This window comes from Neodiprion pinetum, chromosome 3 (genome assembly GCF_021155775.2).
Source record: "Neodiprion pinetum isolate iyNeoPine1 chromosome 3, iyNeoPine1.2, whole genome shotgun sequence".
Taxonomy (NCBI): Eukaryota; Metazoa; Arthropoda; class Insecta; order Hymenoptera; family Diprionidae; genus Neodiprion; species Neodiprion pinetum.
This window is the reverse complement of record NC_060234.1, coordinates 38545629-38567107: the sequence shown is the minus strand read 5'-3', so window position 1 is coordinate 38567107 and position 21479 is coordinate 38545629. Positions and strand designations below refer to the sequence as shown.

Below are 21479 nucleotides of genomic sequence, written 5' to 3'. Positions count from 1 at the left end.
AAAACTTGGAAAAGATAAAGAGGTGCCTCGAATTGGCTCCTTGATTAAAATTGACTAGCAAAAAGAGTGTGTAGAGTATCAATTATTATCTCATGGAAACAGGAAACAGGGTCGTTAAACTATCAATCAAGGGATGATTCGATTAGGGTGAATCACTTTTACCGAGTGGCTGCGTAATTTGGCATGTTGGGATCATTCTCGAGCTGACAAGCCGTCGCGATAAGCTGGCGCCGCGGAATGTTCCCGGAAGGAGTGCCGGAATTTAAATGGATTGCAAACAGAGATTTTGAAAAGATTTGACTCGGATAATATACTGCCAATCTTCATCACGCCGTCACACCCGCCAAAGATACTCTCGACGAATTCCGATGCCTGGCTAAATGTCCAAGGAAAAGCTCGTCAAGCTGCAGACGGATGGGTAATTTCTCCAATTCGTCAAGGTGGAGCTAAAATTTTGGAAATAACGTTCGATCTAAATTTGCAAAAGTTATATTATCTCAACATTTATGGAGTTGAAACTTGGTCCGAGGTTCCAGCAGTTTCCGCTGCGGATATTGTGACCTTATAAATGATCTGGTCGCTGTGGATTCTGCGGTGATTTAATAATTATGATGCTTTTATCCGCAAAGTTTTCTTACGTTAATCCACATCCCGGATATCCTGTCCTTGTCATGGCGATAACACCGTGGATAAGGATGGAATTTTTTTCTCTACGTCTAGACGATGCTCTTCAGAGGTCAATCGTGGAATCAAACTAATTGTTCCTCTCGACTAATTCCTGGGTTCTTAGCGGACCTGCGCTCATAAAGCTCGCCGGCGATGAGGCTATTTTTAAAAATTGCCCAATTAATTGCGAAACTCCTTTGTAATGAAACGGACGAAGAATTCAGTAGCACACAGTGTTCAAGAAAGTTGAGCACTCGCGACACATGTATATTATTGTTCGATGCAGTCATTAATTCGAATCGAAAAATGATACGTTCGAATGGAAAATATTTTATTGTTGGAAGAAGATTGATAAAGTGGACGATTAATCTCGCGCAACTGGAAAGGTTAAAATCGGAATCTCATTCTCGGCAGCGGAAGGTCCGAATGATTAAACCAACCGAAATAGTAGCGCAGTCTCGACGTGTGGCGTGAAATAATTTCTCAGTCCACAAATCACCGATAAATTACGGTTGAATTCGTTAGTTACGGTGGAGTTGAGCCTGAAAGCGAAGAAGAACATCGCTTGGGAGCGGAAGAAGGTGTAAAAAAAAAAAAATACGTCCACGGATGACGGATACCACTAGCTCTTCAAAAATTCAAGCGTAAAATGCTTTTTCCATGTAAACGAGGGACGAAACCCGTTCAAATTCTGTCGCTCCTAGGAGTTACGACAGCTCAAAGCTCCGACGTTATTATCCTCCACTACGTAGACGCTTGGGAGAAAACGAGGTGTGTGAGCTTTTTTACTATTTAATATCCTGACCTTACTCGCATTGTGTGAACGATGCCTCGAGGCCGCGACTTCGGTTCCTGGCTTGTAGAACTAATTTCTATACGTCGGTGACAATGCCTGGCCACATGTGTTCGGCATGCAGTATTCACGCCGTTCCAACTCTCTGGATCCCAAGAGTGTCGGTTTTCTTGCAACAGCAAAGTCGGCCCGTTGTTCTGGCTGCCACATGTCTGCGCTCTGTATTCCGTCGACGTAAAACACTCGATACTAGCTTTGTCAAAAAGATATACGTTATACCTAGAGAAATGCGCAAATTTTTGATTTCTCTATCAGCTTGGCGAAATTCGTCGCTGTAATCGTTCAAACTTCACTTTACTCTATGCGCGTCTTCAGCTGTATTGTTATTCTATTTTTATTTATTCTTTTATACTTCTACAATTAGTTTCACCTCTGTGTGTTTTTTTGTTTTTTTTTTTTCCTTCTTGTTTCCGCTTTGCTTGTGTTTCTAATTCTTGCCCAATTTTATCACGGGCATAATAAACATCGACAAGAAGAAGAAGAAAAAAGAAAAAAAATGTTCGTATGTAATTGTGACGAATTGCTTCGACCTTATCGAAAGTGAGACCTGTGGCTGGAAAAACATCTTCGGTCATGCGATTGAAACATGACATTTCGAAAGAAGGACAATTGTGGACCAGTACGTCATAATCGCAGATCGTTCATCGATGGCGAGTCAAGTTGTTTCAGCGCTACAAGCTTGTATCGAGAATTGGAAGTGACGTCCGAACCTCTGAAAATCCGTATTCACTTTTTGTCTTAATGAACGATAATATTTTGGTTTGATTTATCAAATATTATCTCTATCCGTTCTTGCGATATATCAGCTAATTTTTTTCCTCGTTTTAACGAAAAAAACAAAGCAAGTAATAGCAACAATCCTCTGCTCAGGTATAAACCGAACCTATCCGGACTTGAGGAAAAGTTTTCAACCATCCGAATACACAAAGCGAACGGTCATTATTTCTCCTCGCATCCTATGCATACACAAAATTTCGAAGGCGATTTATTTCTGCCGTACCTCTCGTTCCGCGCTCCATTCGTTAGATTTATGAGGATGAAAGAAACGCGCTGAGATACTCGGCTTCTGGTTATTCGGCGAGATGTCGATGGTCAAGACTCACCTGTTTTCGGAATATTCTAAGGCAGGTATGGCGGCGAACGTCGGCGAGCGAGGGACTCGATTTTCATCTCCGATAGTCGAAGGGCCTTGGGCCTTGTGCTCGGGATGACGCAACGCCCGAACCCAGGGCCAGCAAAGCCCATTTCGTATTGGATACGCGGCCATAACTAACGTATAAAACAAATTCTCTCTGTCGCAGACCCAGCGTTTCGATGTCATGAATTTTTATTCCCAGCTAAACTGCCACACTGCGGACCAGTCGACCAGGCCTAACTCAACGTCTTCGTATCGCGTTACTCAATTTCTTTAATGAATCTGTGAACTGCGTATCGACGGAACACTTACGACAATTGTCGGATCGTAAATCACTTGATATTCGTTGACTGAAGATCCGACCGTTAAGTCAATTCCACGATTTATCGTGGGCAAATAAAAATCAGGGTTAATAAACATTGCCGATAAAAATCCCCGAAAGAACACTTCGTATCGATGAGTATTCCGTTACGGGTGATAATCTACAGCCGAAATCACGATTTCGTATTTCCCTCAATGTCCGAAACATGCCGAAGCTTCCGATGCGAGATCCCCCCCTGTCGAAGGCATCGACGTGTTCAGGTCTGAATGAGACGTTCAAGCTCTTCGCAGTAAATACCCGTCACTACTTGAGTGAGATCGTTTATACCAGGGCAATAAAGTAGGGCTTACATATTGGGCCGAGTGAAGAGCCGTCTCTGTGTTTTATTTTTATTCCTAAATACCGCGTAGAGCGAAAAAGTTTTACAATCTTAGGATGAATATGAGGTTCTTTAGACGAATATGACGAGCGGCTGTCGTAAATCAACTGACATTTAGTATTTCCGCGGTAAATCGTGCCGATAATCATTGACTGTACGAATATTTGCCTGAAATATTTCACCGCATGAATTCGGTCTTAATATTTATGCATAAACTCAGCACGTTGAATCGATGATTCGGAAGAGTAAGTTAATTTCACGGGCGATTTATCTTTCTGTCAGCAAATTATCGCCGTTATTGAACGCGACTTTTTTTTCTTTCGTCAATAAAACTTACGACGTGAGTCATCGGTAACGATACCACTGATTGGTATTCTGGTTTCAGTTTATTACATTCGTCCTGGCGCAACGAGCCGAATAATTTTTTTATTTACCAAAACGATCGATCATATGATTTTTCGCGGTGTAGATCCTCCACTTCGGAACTGATTGATCACGCTGCCGGGGGTCGGGGGTGAAATATTTTTGGAGTGGTGTATTGGCGTGGATAAATTGCGAAGTTGATCTTCAACGTGAACACAACAAGGCACGTAAGCCTACCTCTATATTTTATATTACACGTGAGTCTGGCTCACCGATAATAATTTTAACTCGGTGTAAGAACAATCCTCCGATTAGCCTGAATAACTTCCTCGTAGCTTCGGTGCTTTCATAATACCGAACGTTATGAATAGCTGCACTGGTTTTACCACGATCAGAATAAAGCGGTCAGCTTGCATCACGACCTGATTAGAAGAAGACTGATATCGAAAAATCTGTTAAGGAATTAACGAGTCGTTAAAACCGATTGTTTGCAACGTCGTGTTCAAGCTTATGAACGTTGCGCGAGAATGAATGTGATTTCTACTCATCAAGCTCTTTCGGAAGCTCCCGATGTCGAAAGTTAAGACTTGAAGAATTTCATTCCAGAATATCTCCATCAATTTATGTGATACATCAGTCTGTGAGTATGTTTTCACATTCTTGTGTTAAAGACAGAAAACCAGCAGGACTGCCTAGATATTGTAGCAAAAAAACTGGTGAAACACGTATAATTTTTAATTCGTTATGAGACAGTTTGGTATTCTTGATTCGGCTCTGATTTAACAAAACTAAAAATTTATATCGGCCAATATTTTTTTATATACTCGCAAATTACAGAGCGAGATTTTCCAGCGCAGTTATGTTGCAGCTATTTTCAAAGCACACCTCGCTCTGCTGTCTAAGCCACACATCATAATATTGTTTACGGATACGGAGCGTCGTCGGTTTATTTGGTTTCCTCCGCAAGCTGTTAGCAGCTTGGATATCACACCAGAAATGTCCCTCAATACTGACATAAGACTATCAAGTCATACCGCACGGTGTTAGAAGACCTTTTTTCCGGTAAAACTTGATCGAGGATTCTGAAATTTCAAGATAATAATATCGTCAAAGGAAAAAAGGATGGCCTGGGCCCTCAGGTTTCGCCTTTTCACATATTTGATTATCTTCTTCACTTAAATGAAACATTCTTAGTAGCATGACGTTTGAAAAATGAGGACAAAATAATATTTCTTTTATTACCGACATCCAGATGTAAGAATTTCAAATCGCAATTCAAAGGCTGGTTGATGAGTGCAATAAAACGAAGCTTACACCTTTTTCCTGCGGCCGTGATTTGTTTGTGAAATATTTTTTATCACGTCCTGCAGATAATCATAATCATGAACTCTTGCGCTGCTTCGATTCATCGTTACAACATGTAAGTAACACAGAAGCGTATTGTTTTACGATTTCGGTGATGAATAAAACAAAGCAATTCCATCACTTCTGCAGTCTGAGAGTTTGAGTGGTCGAAGACCAATTACAATAACGGCGGAGTTTGAGGAAGAATGAATAAATAAAAGATTGGCATAGTTGAAGGAGGAAAAGGAGACACAACTGGTCGTAAAACTCAGGATCGCTTGATAGGTATAATAGAGAGGACAGACGTATTTTTATCGTTATTTACATCGCGTTGAAAATTTTAAAAGCTGTTCGAATAACGACCGAGTGGCGAATGGAAGCTTTTTCGGGACGCAAGAATATTTGCGTAACGTGAATGCAACTGAGAATTTTAATGGGACGATTATGGAACATTCGGCCCCGCTTCACTCGTCGCGGTTTCGTCGTCACTCTTTCATCACCAAAAGCTCGACACGGCATAGCGTGAAGTAAGTCACCAGGTCGAAACAATTAATTGTATACCTGTCTCGATTCATTCTTAAGCCAAGTCTGATGAATGGCTGCAGGTCTGCCAGACCAGCGATTGTCTCCAGCGGCTCTCAGTGGACTGTAAGTAAATTCTTTCAGGTAACCGCGAACAAGCGACTCTAGTAACAGTACCAACAAACGTCTTGGACGACTGCGTAAGTCATTGATGGCAAGTATTTCTGGTTACGTGTACCTCGCACAAAAGTGGCTAGTGACTTTCAGACTTGGTGAACGAAGAGTGTCTCCAAAAACATGTTTTCCTCATCAACGCGTACTCGCGAATCACATTTTTTTCTCTTTCCACCGCGTCACAGACAACTTTGACAAATTCTGTATGGCGGCCAACTCGAAAATACAGTTTTTGCTACCATCTATGGACAGGCCTGCTCTAAATTCTGCACGCTTTTTGGAGCGGTGACGTGGCTTTCCATTCTCTGCAGGTAGCCGATATCCTTGGAAGCGTGCGCAGCCGAATTAAGGACTATGGTCCAGATTGCAAATAGGCGTCAGGTCAAAAGACTTTCGTAATATCACATTCAGCATGTGTAGTCGTGCAGCTTCAAACGCATTAGAAGTATTACTCATGTACCCTGAGCGTGTCGCGTTCGTCACAATACGCGGTTTGAATATTTGGAACCTTTTGTATATTCTCAACGCTTGTGTCTATCGGCTTCGAGAGTGTTTCAGCGCGCCATGGCCTCACGCTGAAAGAGAAGTCGATCGTAAAAGATACCGCAATAATAATCTCACCACCACCGGCAGAGTTGCGGTCGACGTGTTACGCGACGTTTAAATAACCGAAGAACTGTATTTTATCTAAATAACGAAGATAGTAGACTAAAACTAAGCAGCACGTATTTTTTTTTTTATCTGCGATTAAACATTTTAATGGGGTAAAACCACCCTCCAAAGTAACGCATGTCAAAAGGCGATTTGATAGTTTCACCCGCAAGAACATAATATTTTATAATCAATCCAACTGGAAACGTTATCTCGTAACGAGAAATGAAAAATGTAATTTTCTCAATTTAAAAATGAAAACAAAAAAAAAACTGTCAAATCGCTCCTTGACATGCCTTAATTTGGAAGGTGGTCTCACCACCACAGAGTGTTCAATGGCAGATAAAAAAAAATATACGTATCACTTAGTTTTTAGTCTACTGTAACGTATTGAAAAAGACATCGAATCGGATATGGCGACCCGGAATACCTTCCTTGTCAATCTTCTCAGGTATAAATGCTCGATTGATTTTAGTCGCAGGTCTTCCGTATAATTGAAGATCTTGTGGCGTCGATCTTCGGATCAATTACACCGATGACGAATCAGAGGAAGCAAATTCTTCTGATTGACAACTGATGTATTATGCGTAAATGATCGCGTGCTTTGGTTGCCGGTGTTGTCGTTCAAGTCTTTTTAACGACAGTCGGACTGTTTACGACCGAGACATGGTCGCGGTTTAAATCCATGGTTTCACCTCGAGAGAACATTTTTTCATCAGTAGGTGTCATGTTTTCGTACCTGAATGCGTAACACCCGTTAATTGACTCGTTGCGTCATGGTTTATTTATATGATCACTTCCGTGACATCACTTCCGTGGCAAACTAACAGGCTGCTGGTACGTTATCAGTTGATTCGTATTCACCGGGTACTGCATGTTATATTTGTTTGCAATACAAATAAAAATTGTGAAGAACTTTTTTCCCCATCTTATACGTACTATTATTTCGCGTTATTAATTTCGGCGAAATGCTTATGCTCTTCAACTTCCTTTCCGCCCTCTTTGTCTTCCGAAACCTCACCAAAGTTTTGAGGCTCTCATTCGCGTAAATAATAACGTACTTCCTTTGCGCTCCTTTCTGCCATACCTTAAATTTCGAAGTACATTACAGTTCGTAAATGACACCGTATTTGTATAAGTAACTCGAGAAATCTTCATATCATTGCTAAACACTTGAAAGTAGTAAGAAAAATGGAAGTAATAAAATTTTTTTACCGTTGCAAGAGACTAACGCCGCAGAACTCCTGGGACTTTCAGGGCATACAATCGACTTGTACTCTCTACTATTTACCAACAAATTACCGGACTTTGTCGTTTCTTGGCTCCTGAGTTCCCATTACCAATAACTTTTTTCAGGGAGGGAAGCCAAGTACCACGTTCCTGTGATTCGGAAATATTTGAGGATAAAATTTGGGTTGTGCCTCAAAAGATCCAGAGTACCGTGGAGGGTCGAAAATTGTTCTCGAAGATTTCATGTTTTATGCGAAAGGCAATGGAGCTTACAAGAATTGAACGGTGTTCACAGGTAGTTTCACGGTTCTGGAAGATAACTTTGGATAATCGATAGCCCAGCCGTGCCATGGCAACGAATATTGTTAGGAGAGTGAGGTCAGTTTCAGAATGCTGCCCCTTTACTCTACCGCGTAACTCGGTCGTAAATGACAAGAGGTTTCGGGCTTGTGACGAAAAGAATAACGTAAAATGGGAAACACCGAGAGCAATGTTACAAGTGGCGTGAAGAAACAGACGGACACATCGTCAATCTTGCTGTACAAGCTGGTAGATTTGAAAGGTGAGCGCACGATTTTGATATTTGGAAAAAATACTTCGTCAACGATCTTTGGGAAAATTTGGCGAATAATTAAGTCAAGGTGAGAAATGAATGCGAGAATGGCAAAGTGAGGTCAACTAAGATGCGGCGGCAATATTACGGTAAATTTCGGAAGTGAACACGATATTCATTCACGTTTGTTTCGGCTGTCACTATTACGAACCCTGCGAGTTTAAAACACTCGCACTCGTAACGGAATCCTGAACTCATTTCCATATTTACGAAACATACGTAACAATGCAATGATAAATTATGTTAGGACTACGCTATTTATACACGAGCGAAGCTATACGCGGCAAGAGTACGAAAATAAAGCCGGCGTTCCTGAAATTTTTCGGCCTCTATCTCTTTATCCGTCTCTGCCATAAGCGCGTCGGCGTTCATGCATAATCGGCAAGTGAAGTGCTAACGGCTAACCAGTTCGAGTGTCTGCAGACTCAAGATAATATATTATACCGGAATGCTTGCAGCAGTGACGTAATTTGAACGGCGTTCCATTAGAGATATTATTTTGGCCAGGCTGCCTGTAATTATCAATATTTAGTTCCACTACCCATTCCTCTCCTCTGATTCGGCTTAACAACGCACGTCCGACTATCGCTTTCGATTGCCAACGCACGTACCGAAATTCCTGTACCGTAAGCCGGCGATTTGCAAGCAGTTTATTAGCTTCCAACATGTAATGAATACCCTCCAATTTTCGCCAATATTTGCGCGGTAATTATACAGGCGGAGGTCTACTCGTTGACATGATGAAGAGAGCTGCTCAGACGAAACAATTTGCCGAGCTTGACCACGCGATGAGGACCAAAGTTGAGCCCTTTTTGTACAACAAGGGCAGAGGGAAGTGGATACCGATCAGCAAACTGGTACTCTTGCGGAACAAGGAACGACCTAGACATAAAATGGTAGGATACGGGGTGTCGTAAAAAGTCCGCTCCGACTCTCATCACAGCGTCAAGTCTCCTCAAAAATTTTCAGTTACCAGTACTGAGAGCCATGGAAAATCCGGGTGAATACGACATCGACAAAGACCTTGGCGACGAGGAGATCGACGAGGACAAAATAGGTTCGCACATTTATTATACATTTTTTGTTTCATCAAGTGGTCCCGGGACCTTCGGTCATGTAGAATTTCATTCCTAGATAAAAGCAAGTACAGAGAAGTCTGTTGGTCTTTGAGCGAAAGAGGCGCGGTTGGAGAGACCATTCTGCATCTATGCATGCTAAATGCAACGGCGATTCACGCCGACTTGGCCAAACGTCTGTTGAGGTTCTATCCAAAGCTGATAAACGACATTTACATCAGCGATGAGTACTATGGTGGGTTGAGGAGCTCGAAGAAGATCAACGATGCACGCAGGTTCGAATGAGAATCATATTTTCTTTATCTTTCGGGTAACAATTCCAGGTGAAAACGTACTGCACATCGCAATCGTGAACGAGGATCCTGCGATGGTGAAATTCTTACTGGACAGTGGAGCAGACGTCCACGAGAGATGTTTTGGAAATTTCATGTGCCCCGAGGATCAGAAAGCGTCAAGAGCCGACAGCGTGGAGCATGAATGGGTTTGCGTTGCGCCGGAAACGAATTACAAAGGGTAGATATACTCGTTTTGCGGTGCTCTTCTCGTACTATACCGTCATTTTTTATCATCGCAGTTACGTATACTGGGGAGAGTATCCGCTGAGTTTTGCCGCCTGCCTGGGCCAGGAAGAATGTTATCGTTTGATGCTCGCACGTGGTGCTGATCCCGACAAGCAGGACACAAACGGCAACACGGTTCTACACATGTTGGTCATTTATCAAAAGCTTGTGAGTGGTACGAATTGGAATGGTTTGGTTTAGAGTCTGGAGATCTCTTATGTGACATTCGGTACGTACGTTTAGGCAACCTTTGATATGGCCTACGAAGTGGGAGCCTCCCTAGCGATCAGAAACGTTCAATTTTTGACACCGTTGACTCTGGCTGCAAAATTGGCGCGCATCGAGATGTTTTTTCACATTTTAAACATCGAACGGGAGATATATTGGCAAATCGGCAGCATTACTTGCGCAGCTTATCCTTTATCGTTGATCGATACCATAGACATTGCCACTGGTAGAATTAGCAACAATTCTGCGCTAAATTTGGTCGTCTTTGGTGTAAGTTTGCCTGAAATGGACACATATGCCGTTACGGCACAGACATAATTTCATCACTGGTCGTTGGTTTTAGGACAAAGATGAACATTTAGAGCTGATGGACGGCGTGCTGGTGGATCTTTTAAATGCAAAGTGGAACACGTTTGTCAAATCAAGGTAAACCGATGGAATGTTGTAAACAAGCCTCTACCTGCTCGTCTCGAGTGTACTCCACCTCGATACTATGACGTTATTTACGATACGTTGATCTCATCGCTTCATTCCTAAGATTTCCACATGATTCGACAAAAATGGAACGGTTCTCAAACGAGAGAAAGAATTCAATGCTATGCAACACTGACCCTAATGTATTCAACTGAATGATATTTACAGGTTCTATCGGCAGTACTTCTTGTTCTGTTTCTACTTTTTAATTTCCTTGGTGAGCTTCACCCTCAGACCAGGACCAGTGACCAAAGCGACGCCCACGTCGAGTCCGCTGTCACTGTCAACGGTTGAGGAAATTTCGAAGCTGGCTAAAAATTTGACGACATCTCTTGCCTCGAACATAACATCGCTAGTGAGCATATCACCGGGCGCAGTGAACTGGCTGAGTTCTCAAATAGCATTGAACATCACCTCGTCACTGGAAGAGATTCTCGTCGCATTGCTGCTCAGAGGACTTTCATCAACGGAATCAACCGTGACCGAGATCAGTTCCCGTTCGGATGAAAATTTCACAACTGTTGGCGAAAATGTGACCACTGGATTTGACTACCTGTCTACAGCCGTCTACAGCATTTTGAGTGAGAACACGACTTTCTTCGGTTTAAACTGGACGATCTCAGCTTCGGACGTTGAGAACGAAGGCAGCTGGTAATGCATAATTACGAATACTGCCAAAATCAGAAATATAAATAGGTAGTAATCTGAGTGCACGGTCGTAGGTGGAACGTATTGACGACCGAATGCAGACTGATGGACGTGACGGGAAGTACTGCGAAGGTCCGACTGGTTGCCGAAATTCTGATGGAGCTTGGGGCGATTTTATACATAGCGGCAGCGCTACGAGAGGCGAGATTTCTCGGGCTTAATATGTTTATAGAAAACCTGGTCAGTTCGCTGGAGAAATGACGGCGGGCCGTAAGAGAAACGTTGTTTTCATCGCGGTTGGCGAGATTTACGAGTCACAAGTATGGTGAAGTCGGATCGAAAACTTTTGTTTAACAGATGACCGCACCGTCCCGGGTCATGTTCCTATTCGCGTGCGCCATTCTGCTCTCTTTTCCAATTTTGAGGCTGACTTGTGCCGACGAGGTTGAAGACATGCTGGCTGTTGTCGTGATGCTGACCCTCGCACCGTACTTCTTGTTCTTCTGCAGAGGCTTCAAGACCGTCGGTCCCTTCGTCGTCATGATATACAGAATGATCATGGGTGACCTTTTGCGATTCGTATCGATATACATGGTCTTCGTTATGGGATTTTCGCAAGGTAGAATATCCCACCTTGATTTTTCGTTCGGATCAACTCGCGTCTGCCGTCGAGTCGGGTTCACAATCTCTTTTCCTTTTATATACCGCATCTGGGATTGTTCGTAGTGAAATAAATTACGTTGGTTTGTGTCCTTAACATTGACAACTTCCCACGCTCTAATGTTGACATGTCGACTTTCTTGCCCACGCTGTATTTGCAGGGACAATGCCACTGTTCCTGACTCTGGTCAGAACTCATTTGGTCCTAATGTTGATTATGAGGCACGCGATGATGTCAGCGAAAGACCGCGCGGCCGGTGTTGTCACGTAACAAAGCTTGAATATCACCACCTGTTGCTCAAATTCGCATCTTTCTTCGTGCAATTCAATCTAACAGGAAAAGCTTCTACCATATCAAAATTGATGAACAGTAGAGCCTGAGAATTTTTGGGCGTAATTTTGACACTGTGTCGTAGAAAAACTCTGAATAAAACTTGACGTTTTTCAGCTTATTATATAATCTTTCTTTCCTTCAACAAAAACGGTACGGAACCTGACAATCCTGTACCTTCTCCGATGGAAAGTATAATGGCCATGTTTTTGATGAGCATGACCAATTTCGGAGATTATTACGGTGCTTTTGAGAACACTCACCATAAAACAGAAGCTAAGGTATCGTCTTTCACTTCCCACGTACGATATTCAAGTGATCTTTGAGATTCGTGAACAGTTTCGTTTCATTTCAGTGTCTTTTCGTCGTGTACATGGCCATTGTAGCGATCTTATTGGTCAACATGTTAATCGCCATGATGGGCAACACTTACCAAAAAATCGCTGAGACCCGGAATGAGTGGCAAAGGCAGGTACGCGATGGTGGATTTGTCCGTTTCGATGCGTTATTTTATGTAACTGGATACACGAGCTTTAAAACGGTTGCTAAGAGCGACCAGAGAGATGTGTTTCCGTGAATTTATTATGACAAACAGTCTTGATTCAATTGATGACATAGTCGAATTAGCCTAAGTTAGTAATTCGTTGGTGCGATATAATTCCCCAAGCGAATCTTAAATATTGACTAACTGCTAATTTAACCATAAAACACATGTACGTCTAGCCAGTAACTGTATCCTCGTGGGTTAGATAATATAATCGTACGTCGTTAACGAGGCGCCAGCGTAACTTGACACTTTGATTTATTTAATTAATGTCTTTAGTCCTGATCCAACGAATTTACATACTAGACTGTATTTTCATTAAATTTGTATTAATCGATCCCGCAGTGGGCCAGAATAGTTTTGGTCGTTGAGAGAGGCGTGAGTCCCACCGAAAGACTGAAAAAATTAATGGACTATTCCCAACCGATGTCCGATGGACGAAGAGCTCTGGTTCTCAGATTGAACCAATCCGTAAGCCATTTTCTTTTCGCTGTGTATAATATCTACCAAAACACAAACATCGCAAAAATGAAATGAAATACATATTGTTGTTACAGGAGGCAGACAAGGAAGAGATGAAGGAAATATTGGAGATGAAGAGGGTACACGACAGGTTGGTAAAGAAACGCAAGGAACAGATCCACCAGAACGAAATGAAAAAATCTTCTACTCAAGCGAATTCTGTGCTTGGAAAAGACTTGCACATGAACGACAGTGTGGCGTGACATAGTTCGTTAGTCATGCACTGGCGACTGAATTTGGCACAGTGAGTGTAATAAAAGAGTTTAAACGAAACTGGAACAACTCGTTGCATCAAAAAATTTGTAGCGCATTTTGAACTTGACTTTTTCTTTTATTTCAGACGTAGGAAGTGTGACAATAAAATGACACGCACGTAATACAACTTCGAATTTTTCGAATGTTTAACAGACATTGCACACCTTGTTCAACGTTCATGCGTTTACTCAAATTACTTTCAAAAAATATACATTATACAGTAATGACAGGTTCTTCTACATCGTTTACCTTATACTATTTTTAAACTTTATTTTGTCTAGAAAATTATTAGTAGGAACACATATTTCGGTTGGTCTTTCCGTTGTCAAGTGAAGAAATTCGCGGCTGGTACTTTGACGGGCATTTGGTGCCTCAGCTCGGCTTTTTCAGAGATAATGTACAACAAACGATTCGACATGTTCGAGGTGGCGAGCGATTTTCGAGTTCTTCTCGACGATCGCGATCTCGGTATGTTCAGCGAAGGAAAATCCGAAAGGTTCGTAGAGCGCAAGACTGCAGAGGAAAACAGTGGGCCGCGTGGTGATTCATATTGGATCGAGAGAGAAGGAGTCTGGAGCATAAAAAATTCCGAGATGCAGTCGTCGAAAGCGTAGTAACTAAATATAGAAATTAAATGGCGCGCAAATTGATGCGTGCAGCGAGCATTTATCACATCGGACACATCGCACTCATCACCGAAGGAATTTCCCAGAGTTTTCAAAACAATCACCGAGAAACGAGGGCGGAGCTTTCAAACAAAGATCTTGACGTGAGGATTTTCAAAAGTGAATACATACCGAATGGCACAAATTTTATGGCTCCTTGCAATTCAGCCGTACGGTTGTCGGTGACGTCACGAGGCGTGCAAGCATCTGGCGTCGCGACGCAGCGTCTTTGTTGGAGGTGAAATTTCTTAACTTATTGTTAGAAGTGAAAACTAAACGGCAAAGCTGCATTTAACATCGGTATAGCGGTGATTGACTCGAGTCGATATGCAACCATAGACAGATAAATGAGAGCCAATCAAACGATTTGAAAATTAAAGCGGCAAGCTTGTAATTAAGGGGAAATCCAACAGTTTTTTGCAATGCTTTCCTCGATATTTTCTCCGAACATTACATACTACCGTCGTTGATTCTCACTTAATCCCGGAGATTAACGAGCGTGTTGACTTCAGCAATCGCACCGAGCTTCGAGTTGAAAAACAGAAGGGAGCCGAGAATAAAGAATAACAAGATTGCGCGCAGGCATCGAAATTAACACTCATAATCACGGTTAAGAACGAATGCAAGGCCTTCGATGGATGAAATATAGCACACACCTATAAATATCTATGAATAACCGTTCTGCAGGTACCTGCACATATAATTATATACATATATATATACCCTACAATTACATCACCTTGATACGGTAAATGATTAACAGATTGCGCAACTCGGCTGGTGATACATGCAGTCGACAATGTCCGATGGTGCACGTGCAGTTATGCGACCAGTGCAAGAGTTTCCAATGAATCATAAACATACCTTGTTACGTATCGCTGTAGAATTTTGGAGGGTGCAGGTGGATTGAGACGAATTGCTTTTACATTGCACCCGACACCCTTCAGCCGCAGACTCTTTGGCTTCTGTTGCTCGGTCAATCGAAGTCGAGCTCTGCTTGTTCTGGAAGGATTTCAAGTAAACATTCGGAGGAGATGCCTTCATCTCCGATAATGTCGAGGCATTCCATTCTTCGAACCGGCGCTGAACCTTGGCGCGTTCCATGACCCGGTTCCACGGATCTTTTTCGTTTTCTTTCGGATCAGGGCCAGTCCCCATCACGATACATGTTGGCACCGCATACCTGAAGCCAGATGATCGAGGAAATATTTACAGTTAAACATACGACCGTGACGTCATCACCTACCTTGTCGACGATTTTTTCTGAGAACTACAAATTGGACAATTCGAATTGAAATCGATTGGAAGACTGCTTTGTTTTTTCTCGAAATTTTGAACCGTTTCCTCTTTAGTTGGCATGTCGTGCGATGGAAGCAATTTGGAACCGCTCTCGAATGATTCGCGCGATTCGCTGACACCTCCTGATTGTGGGAATAATTTTTGAGGACATGAAACGTACTGAGTGCCGTTCAAATTGTCTCGTTTATTCGCTGTATTTATCTCCGCGAACCTTAATTTTGCTGGAATAAAATATCAGGATTACATCGAGACTATTTCAACCGTAAAATCGAGATGAATTTATAAGCTATGTAACCAGAAACTATTCGCAAATGAAAGCCTCACCAAGATTATTACTTGCATCGCATATTTCAGCTGATAAATTCGCCATAACATTAGAAATTTTCCGTTGCCCGCTATCCTTGATTTTCAGACTCGATCCTGATTGCGTATCAGTTTTTGTTTCCAGGAGTTCAGCTGGCTGAGACACTCTGTCGGTGGATTGTAATAATTTTAAAGCAACTAGAAATGACTCCAGCGTCTGACAGCCGCTCTCGTTGTTAGATAAAAACAAATCAGAGACTAGAGTTATCGTCCCGATTGATTCGTTCGAAGAGAGGTCATACGTGTCTGTACAGACATCCGTCATAGAGCAGCTGTTCTGTCTTGCAGAAACAGTTGTGCCTATGCTTCGGGTTGAGAGAACCGTTTGCACGCTTGCCGGACTGAAGGACCTTTCGAAAGCAACGTTCAAAGCCTCGGTCGACGAAAACAGTCTGCAAGACGTAAAAATGGATTTGCAGTAACTGTCGTGCCAAAAAATTAGTCGATTTCTCAAAGGACTCACCTATCAGCTATTTTCGGAGTGACTTCGAAGCTGCTGCCAGCATTTCTCAGAGACTTGACGAATCGTCGACATTTTATTTTGTTCACGTGTTCTTCACCCTTGCGTTTGTAATTGTACGTATAATCGGATTGAATCGATGGAGTTAAGTCCGAATCGTCTGTTTCCGAGTCGATAATTAACCGGGCTCTTAAAGGCGAGTAGAAATTTTGGCTCGATCGTTGATCATAATCCCCGAGAGATCTGTGCCTGAGATCGCGTTTTCTAGGCTCTAAATCGTGCCTGGGACTCCAGGAATTTTTACGACATCGACATCCTCTTACAAAGATGTTTTTTGCCGACCAAACTTTGTCCAGGAATAAATTACCTCCGAATCTGTTCTTTCTCATTTTTAAATTCATACGATTTTCAGAATCGGCATTAATATTCGAGAACGACCCTTTTATCCTAGATAAATTTTCCTTCAATTCGAAATCAGATTCAACGTCCGATTCAATGTAATAATCTGAGTCATAGTCTGCGTCCGGACTCGAATGAAGCTCCTCCAATTTTCGGATCAAACAATCATTTTGTATTTTCGCTTTTTTCCACGAAGAGTTATCACAATCGCACGCCTTGTACCAGTTGCTTTGAGATAAGGCTGGAACGTCTGTTCTCCAAATTTCAGGGTTCCTGATACCTTTGCAAAGATTGCCTAATCCTTTTTGGAGATCGGTAAAGTTGGTTAAATTTATCTCTTTCGGGCGCGGCTCAAATCCCGTATAATTGAATTTTGACCCCAGCTTACACGGCTCTGAAAGATATTCGTTGGGTTTCGCAATCCAGGGAATCGTTCGACTGTTATCTGGACAAGTTGGAGCAGCTGTAAGACTTGGACTGTTCAGTGTAGATCTGAATTGGAAGCCCTTGTTTATGTTCCCAATACCATAATCGTTTGCCAATTCGATTTGATTCTCCGTTATCGTGTGGTACGAATTTAGATTACGAATTGGATTTAATTCTAGGGAATTACTTTCTTCCTCGTCGAATTTAATCCTCACTTGATCTTCGCTCTGTGCAAAGTTTGTGGTACTTCGCTGTTCCCAGCATCCTTTCCATGCCAATTCAAATCTGCCTGTCGTGTCTGATAAGGGGACAAACTCATCGTCAGGCGACAACGAAAGTTCTAATTCTGCGCGATCAGAGATGATTGATCGATCGCTTATGGTTTGGCAGACATCCTGAAATGTCACCATTTTCCCTGGCAATGAGAGCGGATGATCGTTCAATTCGATTTTGGAAGTTTCTTTCTCTCCGGAGCAACTAAAGGTCGAGCTTTGCCGATGTGTTTTAATCGGGATCTTTGACTTCTGGTTGGTCTTTAATTGGGCCACCTTTTTTCTGACCAAATTGTCTTTCACTTCGTGATTCGAAGTGAAATCCTTGTTACCCGTGGGATCAGAGGTTGCAGGAATCAGCACCTGCCACGTATTGCGTTTCAAATGTCTTTCGACGTGTTGTTGCTTGAAACATTGATCAAATTCAGCTTCCCGTGTGCCGTTGGTTAGTTCCTCTTCATCTGGTGTCGGAACATGAGTGGTACCGAAATCCAAGGTTTCCCGTACCAAAAACTTGAGTCGCTTTGGCCTTTTTTTTCCTATCATTTCCACAGCCTTCTTCATCGAATTCCCAAATGTCAAAGTATTCGTAAGAATAGAGGTCGTGGGTTCGTTAAAATCATCCTCGGACGTCACTGAAACCATTTCAACCTCTTCTTCCGACACTTTTTTAGTCATAAGTTTTGACTGGGTAATATCCAACTCAATGACTTCAGTCTCTTCTTCGTGTACGTTACTCTCGAAATCCAAATCACTTAAACTGAGAATATCAGTGCACGTTTTCGAAGTTACAGACGAGTCTGAAGGCAAATCGATCTTTGAATTGACAATTCCGAAACATGGGTCATCAACGTCGTGGGTGTTCGCAGTTACAAAGCTTTGTACTGGTGAGATTTCATCCTCATTTTTGAAGAGGCAACAGTTTGAAAGGGTCGTTGAATTTTCTACTACTGGATCACTGAAAGTGACTCGTCGCTTGGGAATCAATAGGTGACCACTGATTTCCTTGTTCAAAGGCTCGAGCTCAGTTTTTGATTCCAGGGACTGTTCAGATAAATGAACTTCGTTCACTACCTTTTCGAGATCCTCCCTTTTCCGCGTTTTGATGAACTCGACAAATTCAAGTAGGCCACGACCCTGCAGCCTAGAAGATCAATGCTAATTTTGAATACCACCAGGATATGATGTAGTCCTTGATCAGAATAATACCTGGAATCACTTTGTGTTGCCCAGATCAAAGCTTTTCTCTTTGATAGATCAATGGACTTTTTAAAATTTATTGACGCTATTTTACGTTTAAAATATTCCGGCAGTATGGATTTCTTGTTTTGCAAGAGGTAACTCAGTTCCTCTTTGGTTAGTACGCAATTAGACTCTCTCAAGGCTTTCGGTGTGAATGATTTCGACGGGAAGAAGTTCTTCACAGAGCTGGAAATGTCAAGCAAGGACAACGAGTCTGTGATGATAACGTAAATTTAACATAAATTTGAAAACTACAGAAGTAGTTTTGTTAATTAATATCCGCAATTGATTTATTAATAATTTGAATTCATTATGAAACCTCAAGTATTTTTCTCTCTGCTCAGCTATTTCGAATTTCGACGAACTTTGCGATTTTTTCTCTGTTTTTTCAGTCAGCCAACGCTCGTAAGGATGGCCGTTAAAGTCAGTTGACAGACATGTGACCGTTGATATTCCGCAACAACTATCCCCAACAATAAATTCTCCACTTCGTTTTGAGCCTTGATTTAGCGCCGGTGATACTTTCAAATCCGAACCGGAAAAAAGATTAGACGACGATGACGATCCGGCATTCAATATATTCATCAACCTGAAAGTAAATTAACATTCATTATTATATTTGCACAGTATCGCTGCAATTGATCCTCACCTAAGCATACGAGCTATCAACAATTCAAAAGCCAAGTGAGCGTGTTCCAAAGTATTACCAAGACTTTGTGGAACGACTGTATCTCTGAGAGAAGGGACGGAGCTCTGGGAAGAAGTGACGGTCACGACGGAAAAGGAGGACCCAAAAGACGATCTTGAGAAGTAGAAAATAATCTAGAAAATTGCTTTTTACATCCACGGCTTATATCAAGTTAGAATCTGAATTGTGTATTAACCTGGAGCACTCGACTCCAACGGAAACCGACGAGCAGGAACAATTTGCCCGCAAAGGCATCAAAGTATTCCAAATATCGGCAGCTTTTGAGCTGAGCAATGATGGCGGGAGTCGATAATATCCTCTCTGCGGTTTTTGCAGTCGATTTTTCTTTTGCCATAAACGATTCGTTGGCCAGACATTAGTCAGGGTTGACACAGACGAAATTTCGGACAATTCCTGATTGGCTTCTTCGAGCTTGTCGACGGGCTTTTTTCCCAAGGTCTTGTTAACTAAAGTGAATAATTTTTTTTTAATTTTTCGGAAATAGTTGTTGCTAGTTTCTTGATTTTTTGCAACGAATTTTTGAAAGGAAATTCGAACCTACTCAAAGAATACCAGCCTGTGTCATGCTGCACCTTCATATCGACTATAATTTTCAGTATAAATGTTGGTGGAAGTTTAGGAATGCCTTTTTTTTACATTTTAATATTTTTTTAGCCACTAGAGTAAAATTTAAACCCTCATGGCGTTATGAAGATATTAAACAAAACGGTCAGGGGTAACATAACCAAATTTAATTAATGATATTTCCTACAAAGTACGGAGACGGACAGGTAAGTAACCATGGCAACAAACAGTTTCCTGGATACCTCGGTTTTACTTGTCACTAAAATATAACGTAGTTAGTGCAGTAAATATCAGCTGATTCACAGATTTGAATAATATAGTATAAATAAACATAAATATACAACAAATTACTAGTCAAAAACTTTCTCAGCGAAAATGAGCATTTTGGAACAACCTATCGATTACGAAGCTCTTGAAGTTGAGTTGCACGATGCCGTAAAAGCCGACGCTTTATACAAGCTCCAAAATGATGCGAAAATTCGTGCGGTCGAACAGCGAGTTCCTACGTACGATCAATTCAGAGATATGGTGTGATGAGAATTTTGTAATAATTTCATATTTGGGGTAAATACAAGTGACAGTTTTTTCGTCGTTCAATAATATTTTACATCCTTTCAAGGTAAGTGCAGCTCACTTGAAACCTGTGGAGCGTTCGGACACGCAGCCCAAGTTAGGAGTTCGGTGGAACAGCGTAGCATCATGCACGACTTCAAAAACTCAACTTCCCCACTGCTTTTACACGTTGACAAAGTCGATGTCCCAGAAGCCTGCAGACTCGTTTTATACCAATAAGGAAAAAGCGGAGGATACCACAATTATTCAAAATGTGCAGGCTCCGAAATCAACTGAGGAATTCTTACAGACGTGGAAAAAAATAACTGATCACAAGAAGAGATTTGAATATTTATTGACCATAAAGTAACATAATTGAGTCATTTAAGATTTTGAATATCAATTACCGAAGCCGGCGAGTTTTGAAACACTCTCTGAAATTACATTTTTCATACGGTGTTTCAGGCCCGTCGTTTTTATCGAAATATTTCGACCTGAGGTCCCTCTTGGCGTTCTGGGAGAGATCATGGAGGCATGCCTGAGGAATTTACCAGAGGGTGACGATGTAGATACGGTGATTGATGTCCTGACAGCTCTCAGTCATTGCAACAGGTTTCAGTTGAGCGTTAACTTCATGACGCAAGAGGAAAAAGATGTTTCGAAACAATTATTTCGAAGATTGCTTGCCAGGGGAAAGGCCGGGGATGGGGCGGCAGAAGTTACCGTCGATATGTTGCGGAAACGGTATCAAATCAAATTTGACTGAATCTGTGACTTACATGTAAGCCTAGTGCGTGAAGTACCGTCTGCATTGTGAAGAATAATTGTAGGCTTCGTCTGTATTCAAGATATGAAGTGTGGAAATGTGTCTCGAATATGTAACGATATGCGCATGCAAGAATTTTCCGTGACATTTGTCGTACAATAAAATTTATTGCTCTCAACGTGGCGTGTTTACCAGAACGCAACTCGTAATCC

The 21479-nt window shown here is 41.9% G+C and overlaps 2 protein-coding genes across 9 annotated transcripts; both read left to right on the top strand.

Annotated features, from left to right (window-relative positions):
* Positions 1-3285: 3285 nt before the first annotated feature.
* nan (transient receptor potential cation channel subfamily V member nanchung) lies at positions 3286-20607 on the top strand. Of its 8 annotated transcripts, none has more exons than XM_069134835.1 (17): positions 3286-3945; positions 7935-8201; positions 8970-9148; positions 9222-9309; positions 9387-9563; positions 9652-9841; positions 9903-10056; positions 10132-10386; positions 10460-10542; positions 10759-11241; positions 11313-11478; positions 11596-11857; positions 12347-12510; positions 12585-12701; positions 13119-13244; positions 13331-13386; positions 20569-20607. In XM_069134835.1, exons 2-17 carry the CDS (start codon positions 8111-8113, stop codon positions 20570-20572), a joined length of 2595 nt encoding a protein of 864 aa, XP_068990936.1. In that variant the 5' UTR covers positions 3286-3945; positions 7935-8110; the 3' UTR covers positions 20573-20607. The 8 variants fall into 8 exon arrangements, 7 of the variants coding, with proteins under 7 accessions (XP_068990936.1, XP_068990934.1, XP_068990933.1 ...); XM_069134833.1 differs by lacking the exon at positions 20569-20607 and having other exon boundaries at positions 3286-3600; positions 3825-3945; positions 13331-13765; XM_069134832.1 differs by lacking the exon at positions 20569-20607 and having other exon boundaries at positions 3286-3600; positions 3741-3945; positions 13331-13765.
* Positions 20608-20703: 96 nt separating this feature from the next.
* On the top strand, positions 20704-21267 carry LOC124215540 (coiled-coil domain-containing protein 103). Its single transcript, XM_046619054.2, has 2 exons — positions 20704-20867; positions 20967-21267. The coding sequence occupies exons 1-2, from the start codon at positions 20704-20706 to the stop codon at positions 21265-21267; spliced, it is 465 nt and encodes a 154-aa protein (XP_046475010.2).
* Positions 21268-21479: the final 212 nt, after the last annotated feature.

Bases quoted from the DNA above. Each gene is read 5' to 3' on its own strand.
- LOC124215540 (XM_046619054.2), top strand. From the start codon at position 20,704: ATGTCCCAGAAGCCTGCAGACTCGTTTTATACCAATAAGGAAAAAGCG. The intron at 20,868-20,966 runs GTAACATAATTG...ACGGTGTTTCAG, and splicing joins GAATATTTATTGACCATAAA to GCCCGTCGTTTTTATCGAAA.
- nan (XM_069134833.1), top strand. From the start codon at position 8,111: ATGGGAAACACCGAGAGCAATGTTACAAGTGGCGTGAAGAAACAGACG. The intron at 11,242-11,312 runs GTAATGCATAAT...GCACGGTCGTAG, and splicing joins GTTGAGAACGAAGGCAGCTG to GTGGAACGTATTGACGACCG. The intron at 12,702-13,118 runs GTACGCGATGGT...TCGATCCCGCAG, and splicing joins GGAATGAGTGGCAAAGGCAG to TGGGCCAGAATAGTTTTGGT.